General features: G+C 40.6%; 1 protein-coding gene across 1 annotated transcript in view; it reads left to right on the top strand.

Moving 5' to 3' along the window:
- The window catches only part of MOB1B (MOB kinase activator 1B), a 50,352-nt gene extending 36,204 nt beyond the window's left edge, over positions 1-14,148 (top strand). Inside the window, exons 3-6 of the mRNA XM_034431259.3 lie at positions 3,049-3,142; positions 4,539-4,672; positions 6,372-6,535; positions 9,128-14,148. Coding sequence (XP_034287150.1) covers positions 3,049-3,142; positions 4,539-4,672; positions 6,372-6,535; positions 9,128-9,205 — 470 coding nt within the window. The 3' untranslated portion in view covers positions 9,206-14,148. The remainder of the gene's footprint in view (positions 1-3,048; positions 3,143-4,538; positions 4,673-6,371; positions 6,536-9,127) is intronic.
- The last annotated feature ends 441 nt before the right edge of the window (positions 14,149-14,589 follow it).

Genomic DNA, 14,589 nt, shown 5'->3' with positions numbered 1-14,589 from the left:
TGCCTTTTGGCAGCTCTGTGCGCCCGTGCATTGAGAAGAGGCTCCTCCTCTTCGTCCTCTTCACTTAAAGGAGCTTCTGGAGGTTCTGAAGGCCCTGGCTGAATCCCTGCCTCTGGCACCACATCTTCTCCAGCCTCCTCACTGTCCAACTCGAGCGCCAGCTGCACAGGCTGCTGGCGCAGAACAACACCAGCCTCCTCATTGTCGGAATCAGCTACAATTTGCACAGGCCGCTGACGGGCCACAACAATACCCTTCACAACTGTGGCAAGAAAGGTGTTCTGTCCCCAACCACACGCACACACACACCAACAGACGTTCAAGAGTTAAAGACCAAACCAGCCGGCAAAATCCTTTTCCTTATGATAACAGAACTTGGCAACAACCTAGTGGCTGCCTGCCAAGAGTTTATTATTTACGAAGAGGAGAGATAACTTCTCCCCACTCCTGGTACATCAAAAGAAACAGCTCAATAATTACGGAGTCAATCAAGTCCAGAGATAATCCAGCAAAGTCTATAGCAAAAAGTCCAGCAATGCAGAATGGCGTGGAAGCTTTCAGCTTTGTTCGTCACAAGGTTTGACTGGCCACCACGCTCCCTTTTATATCCTGTGGGGTGTGGTCCAGTGACTCAGCCTAATCTCGGGCACGCCTTTTCTTCTGTTGCGCGCGCTTATCTCTGCGACGCTGGCGTGGATCCAGCCAAGACTCATTACCCTCATCACTGTCCATCTGTGGCTGCGTGGACGTGCTTGGCCCCGGCCCTATCTCTTGCCCTTCGGCGGACACTGAAGGCATTGCCAGAGAGGAGGGTCCTGGAGAGGAAGGCCTTGCCAACTCCTCTCCTTCACTCTCGGAGTCCTCTCCTGCCGATGACACAGGCTCAGATAACGGAGTCACAACAAAAGGTCGTAAAATGGAGCAAAACTCTCTCCCTCAGCAGCTGGAATGTTAGGCTTAATTGTGGTCGTATGTCGAGGACTACCTGTACACACGAATCAAGGTTACAAGGACATCGTGTCTTCTGGACGAATACGCAAAAGTTCTATTCTGCACACTGAAGTTTTGAAGGCTGTTGTTGGAACACATCCTGTCCTCCTCACAGAAGGGCGTGCATGGAATTACCTCAGTGTATCCAGAATTTGCGATTCCCCGGTGTCTAGAGAGGAAATGTTTTATCTTCTCTGAGGCAAAGACATGAATGAGGAGCAGTCTCTCTCTCTCTCTCTTAATGTTCATATCAACGATGAAGAACAATTTTAAGATATACGGTGTTTCCTCAAAAATAAGACCAGATCTTGCTCCAAAAGAGGCATTAGGGCTTATTTTCTGGTTAGGTCTTATTTTGGGGAAAACAGGGTATTATGCGGATTACTAGTCCATGTAAACATGGCTGCTGATAAAAACTGGGAAAGGACAGCCAGAGAGACTCCTGTCTTTTTTTTTTTTTTAAGAAATACATAGTTTTTTTAATGCTATTTAGATTTTGAGTGCTGGACGTACAAGTGCAGAATCTTTTTGGAGAGGCCGGTCACTTGGGAGATTCAGCTCCTCTTTTCGTTTTGGTTTGAGTTCAGTCAAGACGGAAATAAATAATCTGGATTGCAGGAACTTGATTCGTAGGAACCTTCCTTGAAGAAAGTGCGAGTTTTGCTAAATAAATAATCTGACTAGTAGATTAATGGCGGCAGCATTGAAAGGGTCCGGATTTGTTTTCCCAGAGAGCCACCAGTTGTGGGAGGCTACATATATCTCTCAGGACAGATGTTTCTGCAGCCAAATTAAAACAAAACAAAGACGTTTTGGTTACCAAGGTCGGTTTTCAAATAGAAGTCTGCAAACAACTTGAAAGAGCTAATTCGCAGATACTGTCAACGTGAAAAGAACAAACTTCATGATTGCAGGCTAGAATATTATCGTTGCCGTTTTCAAGGACATCATTTTTTCCTAGCAAATGGGAATTAAAAAAAAAAAATAGATACTCGGTTAACGCATTCATTGATGCAAGCCTCCTGTTTTGCACAGTTTTGTAAGCACCAGTTCTGCCGAAAAAGAAAACTGGAAAATTTGCAAGAGCCGAACGAGGGCAAGCCACTCTATTTAATATCAATAGCTTTCTGCTTGAATGATAGAGGAGATGGTCGAAAGCGTGAAGGATTTCTGGCTCTGTTAGAAAGGATTTGCTCAGCCAATGTGAATTCAATCAGAACTTTGGGTCTTTCCTGTCCAAAGAAAACATTCATTCCAACGGGCTTCATTAATTTGTCTTTGGTTTGTTAGCTTCTTGGGGAGATGCAACCACAACCTGAATTATATGCCAGCAAAAATACACTTATTGGATAGAGCTGCAGGGCCTGCTTCGAATTGTTTTTAATTCTCCTCTGCTCCCAAAAAAAAACTTTTCAGAGCACACAACTCATACACCATGTTTCCCCAAAAATAAGACCTCACCCGAAAATAAGCCCTCCCCTGAATATAAGCCCTTCCCCAAAAATAAGACCTCAAAAAAAATATTTAAACACATACGCAGCCAGTCCCCGTTATTTCCTCTGGTTAGGGTTAGGGAGACAGAGCTAAAAATCAGGTAAGACAGCAATAGGAGCCCCATCTTGCTCCACGCGCCCCAAAATAATAAGACCTCCCCGAAAATAAAGCCAAGCGCTTATTTCAGGGTTCAAAAAAATATAAGACAGGGTCTTATTTTCGGGAAAACGGTAGTTACCACAAATCAACCAATGTGAGGGGAAGGGAGTTCATAGGCAAGACTGGAATTTTGGAGAGATCTGTTACGGGCACTTTTATTTTAAGCAAATCTCATTTTTGTACTCGCAATCGTGTGAGTCATTCTATCTCGATTCTTGAGCCTTTCTTTTAAAAAAAAAAACAACAACATTGGATGTATTTCTGACGACCGGTTTCCTGTGGAATCTGTGGCCATCAATGTTGCTAAAAAAGACAGAACGCGTCTTTTGGTTCGCAGAGGGATTTCCCCCCTAAGAGTTGCTTGCTAAATGGAATGTGTGTGTTTTTTCTTTCTTTCTTTGACAGCTGTGGACTTTTTTAACCAGATCAACATGCTTTATGGGACAATTACGGACTTCTGCACAGAGGAGAGCTGTCCAGTGATGTCTGCCGGGCCAAAGTAAGAACGTCAGCCATGCTTACAAACTAGGAGAAACCAAATATCAGCCTTTTCCCATTTTATCATTGAAAATACTCTAATCTAGAAAACAAATTTGTGTTTCTCATGGTTACCTCTTAAAAGACTGTGAAGCCTGGAATTTTTGTTGTCTCCAGAAGTGATGTGTATGTCGGGCGAGGGGGGTTGTTCTATATTTGTGTACTATATTGTGTAGTCTTCCTGACATTTGCTGGGAGTGGGTGGGATGGAACAAGACACTTTGTGCCAAGAACGGCACCCAGCCTTCCATCTCGTTGAGAGAGCAACTTATTCTTATCTTAAAAGGGAGAAAAGTCCTATTGGCCGTGTTTGGGGGCCACCCCAAATCAAACACTCATATCCAAGCCCTCCCAAAAGCACGACAATGTAAATGGGGGGAGGGAACTATGGCCCCTTTATGACTTGTGGACTTCAGCTCCCAGAATTCTCCAGTCAGCCATTTCAAGACTCGCAGGCTTCAACTCCCAGAATTCCTGAGCCAGCCATGGTTGACTCAGGAATTCTGGGAGTTGAAGTCCACAAGACTTGAAATGGCTGACTGGAGAATTCTGGGAGCTGAAGTCCACAAGTCATAAAGGGGCCATAGTTCCCCACCCCTGAGGTAAATGGAGACCTTTTACTTTTACTTTACTTTACTTTATTTTGGATTTATATACCGCCCTACTCCCGAAGGACTCAGGGCGGTGAACAGCCAAAGGATAAAACACACATAATACAAAATTTAAAAAACAATATAAAAACACATTAAATAATTTGGCCGACACAGATTAAAACACCCTCATTGTTTTAAAACAAATTAACAATTAACAATTAAAAGGAAGTTAGGCCAGGCCAGCCTGAAATATGAAATAAAAAGGTCTTGAGGGCACGGCGGAAAGTGCGTAAATCCGGGATCCTCCGTATCTCCGGGGGGAGCTCGTTCCAAATGTCAGGTGCCCCCACAGAGAAGGCTCTCCCCCTGGGGGCCGCCAGTCGACACTGACCGACGGCACCCTGAGGAGCCCCTCTCTATGGGAGCATACTGGCTGGTGAGAGGTACTGGTGGCTGAAGGCGGTCTCGTAAGTACCCAGGTCCTAAGCCATGGAGCGCTCTAAAGGTGGTAACCAAGACCTTGAGGCATACCCGGAAGATCACCGGGAGCCAGTGCAGCTCGCACAGGAGAGGTGTTACATGGGAACGCCACATCACTCCCATAACCACCCGCGCGGCCGCATTCTGGACCAGTTGGAGCCTCCGGGTGCTCCTCAAGGGAGCCCCATGGAGAGAGCATTACAGTAGTCCAGGCGGGAAGTGACGAGGGCATGAGTGACCTATGGTTATTTGAAAGGAACCTATTTCACTTTCCTTCCATTCCAGATATGAATATCATTGGGCAGATGGGACAAACATCAAGAAGCCAATAAAGTGCTCGGCACCAAAGTACATCGATTACCTTATGACTTGGGTTCAGGATCAGCTGGACGATGAGACGCTGTTTCCATCCAAAATAGGTAACTCTGAAATGAGGGCTTAGGCACTACGCTAGCTTAAAAGTGGGGTGGTCATTTATGTTATTTCTGAAAGTACGGAAGGAAACAAAAACATCAGGCAGGGGGAAAAAATACAAACTTCTGAAGAATACAGAATAACAAGAGTTGGAAGGGACCTTGGAGGTCTTCTAGTCCAACCCTCTGCTCAAGCAGGAGACCCTATACCAGTGGTCCCCAACCTTTTTATCGCCGCGGCCCGCTGAGCGCGCGCAGGGGTGGGGGCACGGCCCAGGAGCTTTTGCGCACGGCCCATTGCGCACGGCCCAGGAGCTTTTGCGCACAGCCCAGGAGCCTTTGCGCTGCAGCGTTCATGTCCCCCGGCCGCTGCGCGGCCCGTTGCCAGGTACTCCACGGCCCGGGGGTTGGGGACCACTGCCCTATACCACTTCAGACAAGTGGTTGTCCAATCTCTTCCTAAAAACCTCCAGTGTTGGAGCATTCACAACCTCTAGAGGCAAATCATTCCACTGATGAATTGTTCTGACTGTCAGGAAATTCCTGCTTAGTTCTCAGTTGCTTCTCTCCTTGATTAATTTCCATCCATTGCTTCTTGTCCTGCCTTCAGGTGCTTTGGAGAACAGGTTGGGCCCCTTTTCTTTGTGGCAATACCTTAGATTATGGGTGTCAAACTCAAGGTCTGGGGATCCGGCCCATGGGGTGCTTAGATCTGGCCCATGGGGCCACCCTGGAAACAGTGAAGGACCAGCCGGTCACATGACATCACAGAGTTTCACAGGGAGGGGGGGAAACAGGGTCATAATTGGAGCATAAATTACTTACATAGGGTCAGAGCTGGCTTCAGAGACTCATGATTTAATTATGACAGTGAATGTACCAAGTCTTTTCACACCAACTTCAAAGGTTTCTCCCCTAAATGGCCTGTGATCATCCAGTCCAAAGGTGTCTGAATCATGGAAATGGACCAAATTTAGTTAATCTGAGACTTTTTGTTGCTCATCCAAGCAACTTCATCAATCAGAGCAAAATTACTTAGGCGGTGAGTCAGAGACTCGTTGGAACGTACCAAGTTCAGGGGTTTTCTCCCCAAAATGTCTTACAATATGTCAATGAAGACTCAAATCATCCAGGCCAAAGGTGAATCATGGCAATTGGACCAATCTTGGTTAATCTGAGAAGTTTTGTTGCTCAGCCAAGCAACTTTGAATGCCTTTGAGAATTCCCAGGGATCTATGCTAATTGGAGAATTTTGAGAATTGTTTTCTCAGTGTACCAGGTTGAAGAAGAATTTGTCCATTTCATTCAGGTCAGACACTTAAATAAATCTGCTGGATACTGTGCTTCCCTCAAAATAAGACTGGGTCTTATATTAATTTTTGCTCCAAAGGATGCATTATGGCTTATTTTCCGCTTAGGTCTTATTTTGGGGGGGAAATACAGTACTAAATGCCTCCGTCTGCTGACGATCTTAACTGGGGCTTATTTTGGGGGGTAGGGCTTATATTACGAGCATCCTGAAAAATCATGCTAGGCCTTATTTTCCAGTTGGGTCTTATTTTCGGGGAAACGGGGTAGTTTAAATATTTTTTTCTGGGACAAACCTTGGACAGTGCTTTTCCAATGAGCCTGGCCCTCACATTCTTGTAAAGGGGGTAATTGTTTGGGTAGAATCAGCATGATTTCCCTTTTGCTTGATTTCTAGGTGTTCCCTTCCCAAAGAATTTCATGTCGGTAGCTAAGACCATCTTGAAGCGTCTCTTCAGAGTTTATGCTCACATATACCACCAGCACTTTGATCCGGTGATCCAGCTTCAAGAAGAAGCTCATCTCAACACGTCCTTCAAGCACTTTATCTTTTTCGTTCAGGTAAACAAAACACAGCAATTCAATGGCTGTGATTTAATTTTGTAGGTACAAAATGATTCTTGGAGCTTTCTGCCATCTTAAGGGGAAAACTGTCACTGCGTTTTTGTATTTACCAGATGAGCTCTGACAAAAACATCTTGGAATTTTCAGTCACTTAAAAACAATTTACCAGAATCTTGACTTTGTTGCTGTGCCACACTCGCATCACCTTAATTATTTAAATTCTGTGCCGCAGAATCGGGCACTTCTAAAAAAAATGCAGATCTAAAATTGGTAAAAGTAAAGGTTCCCCTCGCACATATGTGCTAGTCGTTCCTGACTCTAGGGGGCGGTGCTCATCTCCGTTTCAAAGCCGAAGAGCCAGCGCTGTCCGAAGACGTCTCTGTGGTCATGTGGCCAGCATGACTCAATGCCAAAGGCGCATGGAACGCTGTTACCTTCCCACCAAAGGTGGTCCCTATTTTTCTACTTGCATTTTTTATGTGCTTTCGAACTGCTAAGTAGGCAGAAGCTGGAACAAGTAACGGGAGCTCACCCCGTTACGCAGCACTAGGGATTCGAACTGCTGAACTGCAGACCTTTCGATCGACAAGCTCAGCATCTTAGCCACTGAGCCACCTCATCCCTAAAATAAAATACGTATATGCATAAAGATAATGAAAGCAGGAAGTGATAATCCTGCAGTAATAATCAGTCTTATTTCATCAACCATGGGATGAGAATTGAATTTGCAGTTCCACAACAGAAGTTGAAATGTTTAGGATTTGACATATGGAAACATCCATCTTGCGAATACAAAATGTTTTGTTAGTAGAACATCAAACCGAGAATGAACCTAAATACCAGATGCTCCACATATTGTAAAGTATAATGTAATACAACGAAGCAGTGTTGATAGTTTACAATTGCACATTTCTGCCTATAGTGGCAGGATGGATTAGATTTAAATCATTACTTAGAAAACTCAGTTTAATTATTAAAATTATAATTCATTCCTTCAGGAACATTCTATAGTATATAATACAATTTTTAAACATTTCTGGCAGTATTTACTTCCTTTTCATCAGTTTTTCCCCCTTTGGTATTAATATTTATAGCATGCATTTTAATTCCGCTGTTTGATTTATTGCCACTGTTCCCCTGCAGATCTTTGAAATATTAAAACTGCATTTATTCAGAACGTGACACATTTTCTTCTCAAAATTCACCAATAGTTGTTCTATAATTATCATTCCCTGCAGTGTAACATGCAACAATCACAACGTATGGATTTCTACTTTCATGTACAATGACAACAGACTAAATTACATCCATTTATATTTTCTAACATGTATTTTAGCTCTTTCATTTGTAATTTAAAAACTGTACCTTGACTTTTCTGCATATAACTTCCGTTCCCTAAGATGAAACCACCCCATTCAGAGTTAATACATCCTTCCCTTTTCCCTTCATAGACACACAGCAGATCTCTTTTTCTTTTATTTGTAAATTCATACAGTTTTGGGAGCTTCATCACTGGAAGCTTTCAAGAAGAAACTGGACTGCCGTCTGTCAGAAATGGTGTAGGGTCTCCTGCTTGGGCCCCCCTTCCAACGCTGTTAATCTGTTATATGTTTTATATTCCCAAACTCAGTCATTTCAGTGCTGAGGTTGTCACCATAATGGGACCATGGACAGTGACCTCTGTTGCCCATCATGCCTTGAACAATTGAGTCTTTCACTTAACTTTTTTTTTAGATAGATAACCTTTTTTGCCACTTTTTTCTGTGAACACAATGGCACACGTTAAAGAATGAAATTTTGATGCCCGCTGTCAGAAGGAAAATAAATATATACCCATATATCCATACCCATACCCATATGTGTGTGTGTGTGGTGCAGTGGCCTAGAGGTGGACCTCTCGCCTCACAATCAGGAGGCTGTGAGTTCGATCCTAGGTAGAGGCAGATATTTCCCTCTCTGGGCGCACTGAGAATATATCTGCTGAAAAAAAAAAACTTCTCATTGGTGACAGGAAGGGCATCCAGCCTGTAACCAGTCAGCTCCATTCAGTTGCCCAGACTCCAACCCGCTTAGAATTATGGGGTCGTTAAAAGAGGATGATGATGACAGACACACATCCTCATCATCTGGGCAACTGAATGGAGCTGAGTGGTTACTGGCCGGATGCCCTTCCTGTCGCCAATGCTGAGTTATATGTTATGTTATGTTATGTTATGTTATGTTATGTTATGTTATGTTATGTTATGTTATGTTATGTTATGTTATGTTATGTTATGTTATGTTAATTATATTAATTATATCATATCATATCATATACATACACACATAATAAATATACACAACATACATATCCATGCTTGTGTATCTCCATGAGGTAAATTCTGGTTATCTGTGCATGCCGCAAAAGATGGGTAAAGTACATTCCTGAGAAGCAGGACTTTCTGTAGAAAGTTCATTTCTTTCTTCCAAGGGAGGCCTGTTTTTTTCCTCCCTAATCTCCCCCATAAACTGATTTTTGCTTTCAGTGATGTTAATATTTTTCCCTTAAGCATCCGATTGAGACGCTGCTTTTGTTTCTTCCTCCCACAGGAATTTAACCTTATAGACAGACGAGAACTTGCTCCGCTCCAAGAACTGATTGAAAAACTCACTTCCAAGGACAGATAAGCAGAAAATGAAATGGTGGAAATCCAGTTGGTTTTCTTTAAAGCAGGCATGTGGGGTTTTTAGGGATTTGGGCTGAAATTCTCTGCGCACTTAAAAGTTCCACGGGACTTTAACTCCCGAGTAAGTGTGTGGAGGAGATTTGCAACCTTACATTTGTTTGTTTTTAGAAAGGAAAGGAAACTTCTGTTTTAATTCAGGCAACCTAGATCCATTCTCTGTGCTTTTTATTTGTGAAACAAACCTCTTTCACTTAGTGAGATATATATATATATATACACACACACACACACAGTAAATGGTTTTCTGTTCTTGTTCATTGTTAATGTTGATTTTTAGCAGATTGTTGTGTGTTAATAAAGGAAAAAAGACATGCTTGTTGGGGAAATGTGACATTGCTAGTTGGAAAATGCAGGATTGCCAGTCGTACAACGTTCTCAGAAGGTCCTTTAAAAGAGACTTAATCTTCTCTAAGTGCCTTGGTAGATTCTCTTCTGAGGCACAAAGCACATACAAAGAACATTGCTGGAAACAGAAAACACAAATAGCTACCCAGGACATTTATTAAGACTTGTTATATGTAATTAATCTGTGCAAACCTTTTCTAAAAGCCATAAGGTCTGTCAGTGATCTCCAATCTTTTAAAGAGAAAGCAATGACTTTATAGAAGTGAACATAAGTTAGGGAAGAGAAGTCAGCGAGTGGCTCACTTTATTTTTTTATTTATTTTTTAATAACCTACTGAGGTATCCACCTGGTACATCTTCGATATTGTAGGGGGCCAAGAATAATTCTGGGTACACCACTTTTCCACAATTTACATTCTGCCAAGATTTGAACTCATTTTGATCGGAAAGTCGGATTATTTTTTTTTTCTCAAATCTGTGCTTTTATCAAACTGAACCCTAAACTTTCCCGCCCTTTAAATCAAGAGTCCCAGAGTGGCTTCACGACAAAATAAAAGGGAAGTAGTTTCCAAGGAACAGTAATATTAATAAATCCACCGTAGTTCTTTTTAAAATGAGGATAGAACAACCCTGATCTTTCAACTTAAGAGAAATTGTCTCAGTCTACTTATCATGGAGTATACTTATCATTTCATGCCTTCTAAATCCGTAGCCCCTTTATAATCTCAGTTGTACAAGGAAACGCTATAAAGGAAAGCATTTATCTCTTGTAACATGATACAAAGTACAGTGATATTTTGGGATTTTTAGTGGGTGGGCATTTAAAGATAACTTAATTGGAGGCACACTAATTTTGATAAAAAAAAAATTGCAAAGTTGTTTTGCTTATTTTCCTCTCTCTTCCTAACCTTTATCGTCGAAATATTTAGAATTTGGGATAATTCCTGCAGAGGAATTCAAAAATGAGAAGCCTATTTCTGATTTTGTGACTCAAGATCATCAGCTATTGTTCTAAATGCCAGGGCAGCTGAAACTCACCAGTGGTTTGAGCATTAAATCCAAAATCTCCCATTTTTAAAATTTTTCGGAATGTCATACATTTTGTCTGCTTTGCCACCGTTTCCATGGATTGACTGACACACAAATTACTCCACGTATCCTTAAATCCTAATCTTGAAGCTCACTTCTCAGATTATCATTAGGATTAGCTATAAATCACATGAACATGTGCTATGTGACAATATAATATCTAAAGCCCATTATTGATACCTTAAAGTTTAATATACACAACAGTTTCTCATAGTTTTTTTTTATTATATCTTTGAGATTATATACATACCTTTTAAGAACTGAATTGATAAAAGGCATACAGGATGTTCTTTCCCTGAGAAGTAGACAATTAAAATTAGTCACATGAGGAAAAACGAAACAAATTACTATTACATCGTCTAGCTATACTCTTGTCCCTTATAACCTGATAGCCATTAATAACAATAGTTCTTCCTATGGATCTACTAAAAAAAGTGAGTGTGGTAATCAAAATCTTGGCAATGTTTCATAACCAAGTTTGATCTTGGTGTTCGTAACACGTTTTGTCAATATTTGATTTTAGAAGTCAGATTCCCAGTCCCAATTTCTGAATCTCAAATTTGAAAGTTTGAATTGCTAACTGAAAACTTTTTTGTTCACAGTTGGGATGTTGAAAACAGTTTAGAGGTTGGGACCGTTATGAGCCATTTTAAATATCCCCAACCTCCATCTGGCAATTTTAACCACTCCTAAAAGATATCTGTTAAAAATAAGAGGGGAAATTTCAAGATCTTTGGATCTTGAAATGAATAAGACTTCAGAATGTTTAATTAGAATCAATATAGCTTGGCCATAATAATCATCTCCCATCATTTTAGTCTTTAAAATTTAAGGGACTTACTGGAAACAATGATGACAAATATAGATTCCATTCATTGCTAATTTCCTTCTTGGATGATAAACACTTGGAGATCATTGACTAAGAGTGCTGTTGGGTCAACTCTTATTGCATTGCAGACTGAAAAATTGACAATATCAGGACCGTGATTATTCTGAATTTGATCAGCACTATAGAAGCTTTTAGTGGGATTGCTCCGACGGTCTTAAAAATTCTTTATTGTTTAAAAGTGTGTTGTGATACAAACAGAAAGAGTTTCCTTGATCTTTCAGTTGAATACAGGTATTGAAAACTGAACACTGTAGTTATTATTAAAAAAAAGAAAGTCACAGTCTGGAATCTAGCCTTTTCATTTAAAAGGACAGCATGGTAGAAATCATAGATACCTTTTTGATACCAAACATAAGGCAGAAACTTATTATTAATTTTTTTTTCCTTATGGCCAGCCGTTTAACAAACACTGTGTTCCTTCCATGGAGAAGGAATAGCCTTAAAATGTCAGAACTGGCTTCATTCTCTGTTTCACCTGTCAGTGTTCTCTCTTGTCTTGGTTACCCACCTGCACAGGTAACAAACCTTAATTAGATGAGGCTGACCAAGCCGTATGGTCATAAGCATAGATGCAAGTTCCTTAAAACAGCTGTGTTGTGTTTTCTTGAGCCAGTGGATTGATTTAATCCAGAGAATTGACGTTGGTGGGAGAAAGGTTTTTATCATCCTGGCCTCTAGAAATTATAAGCCTAACTTCACACATCCATGTCAGGGATGCGTGCTAATTGTGCAAGGATAAAAGTACCTTATTTTTTGTCCAGCAGTAGTAAAGTGAGCTTTAAAGAGAGAACCTTCAAAAGGAAAATCCCCCCTTTTTCAACCGCTTGCCAACATTTCTTTAACAGCTTACTATGCAAGAGAGAATTTTGAATATTCACTGGTAATCTTATAGAACCAGAGGCTCCATTAAGAATTTAGAGTTGACACCACTCTCTCAAACTTATCCCATAGGCAAAAAGCTAATGCTGCTATAGACTGGTCTTATTTTTATTTTTATTTTTAATTCCCATGACTGAAAGCCTTTTCTTAGATTTCCATATAAAGATTATTTTTCTGAGGGGGGAGGGGTGCGAAGTGTGTGCGTGTGTGTGTGTTGATTTATTTGGGAAATAATTTAAGACATGTATTCTTTCCCCCAAATATTAAAGTGTAAGTGAAATGCCAGAATTCCTATTTTAAAAGTGTAATATGACGTCGGACCTGCCAGTTTTTTTCAACCGCAATGCTCTCATATTACTTGATGCATTTTATGCAGGGAAGGGGTGGGGGGATAAATTTCATTTCTTAATAGGCAAAAAAAAATATTTCCTAAAACTGCATTTCTAGAACCACTAGCCACGTTAGAGGTATATTTCCATTTATGTCTATTGCACATGTGTGTTTCCTTTTTAAAACATAATTCTCTCCTGCGGTAGCAGAATAACTCCAGTTTCAAGATGCTTTATTTTGCTTTATTTTCTTTCCCAAGAGCACTGTCCTTTCAATAGTTTTTTCATAGATTAATGTATTTTTAGGGAAAATTAATTTTTTATAGCCACTAAACTGTACTCATTATTTTTGTACACTTATTACTAGGTTATTTGGAACACAAATCTTTTGAAATGTCATTTGGTTCCATTTTTGAATTTACTCACTGATGTCGTGTTGCTAAATATTGTCACGAGAATCAATGCTTTCGAAGCGTAGCGAGGGGGAAAACAGATTTGAGAAGAAACTATTGCTGGTCCCTTCCAGTACCTAGATAGATCTACTCAGGTCCTTCTTCATGCAGCATATTAGAAAAACATAGGAACAATTTTTTCTGTGCTCTCTTGGTGAAGAGTAGAGAAAGATCCCAGGAAAACTAGCCATTCCTTTAATTATAGTCTTCGAAAAGGATCTATTGTAGCAATGGCTTCTTTGTCCGATCGAAAGAATCTACAACCAGCAGAATCAACTCGAAGTTTTTCTGAACTTGCATCTCTCTGGACAACTGAAAATTTGAACAGATTTGTGGAGACGCGGAAAGTTTTTGGTTAACATTCCAAGTTTCCACCGAGGAAACGTAAATTACGTGGGCAAAATCCTGCAGCTTTGGAAAAGCCATTTGACTCTGCTGATGAAATTAAGGGAGTTCCTGTGTGCTAGAATTTATGCTGCATTAGGGATGGAAATTTGACCTTCCTCAGTTGACACCCTCTCTATTAAAAGAAAAAAATAGGTAGCTACTTATCAGAGAGGAAAAGCTGGACACACACACACAAAATCATTTAAAAATAAAAAAATGCAACATAATCTGTACTGTAAGCAAACTGTGCCAATATATTACTTCAGTTTGTAGTCTCTTAAATCAGTACTTGTTCTACCTGAAAAATGGCTTTTTAATGAAAAAATGATAAAAAAAATAATAAAAGTTGGATGTCTGAAATTCTGCAACACATATATTGGAAAAGATGTAAATAATGTATACATATTGTTGTAAGTGATGGGATAAAAAAAAACTATATAAATTCTAGGCTTTTTCAGTAAGGAAAATGGATGCTGTTTATAAGAAGAAAAATAAATAGCTATGTTTGACACGACTGCTTTTTTTCTCCCCCTTTTCATATTTATAGTTTTTAATAGATGAGATTCATATGTCTCTGTACATTGTGCACATCTGATCATTCCTCGATAGGTGTACTGCGGTCGCCTCACATGGATTTGTTACCTGTTTGTACTGCGAGCAAGACAAATGGCAATAAAATGAACCCATGTCCATCCAGTTCCTTCACTCAGGTTACCAAAAGATTGATGAAATTTTTATATAAGGGGTAAGGCTACTGGAAAGGAGGTTGTGTGGTTGTTTTTGGCTAAACATAACATAGAGTGGTGCGGTGGCCTAGAGGTGGAGCTCTCACCTTACAACCAGGAGGCTGTGAGTTCGATCCTAAGTAGAGGCAGATATTTCTCTCTCTGGGCACATTGAGAATTCAGTGGTGGGATTCAGCCGGTTCTGTCCGGATCGTGCGAACTGGTAGTGA

The sequence above is a fragment of the Pantherophis guttatus genome, chromosome 8 (assembly GCF_059756535.1).
Source record: "Pantherophis guttatus breed Tessera chromosome 8, ASM5975653v1, whole genome shotgun sequence".
In the NCBI taxonomy this organism is placed as follows: Eukaryota; Metazoa; Chordata; class Lepidosauria; order Squamata; family Colubridae; genus Pantherophis; species Pantherophis guttatus.
Note: the sequence above shows the minus strand (reverse complement) of the source record. Positions and strands in the feature narration are given on the sequence as shown.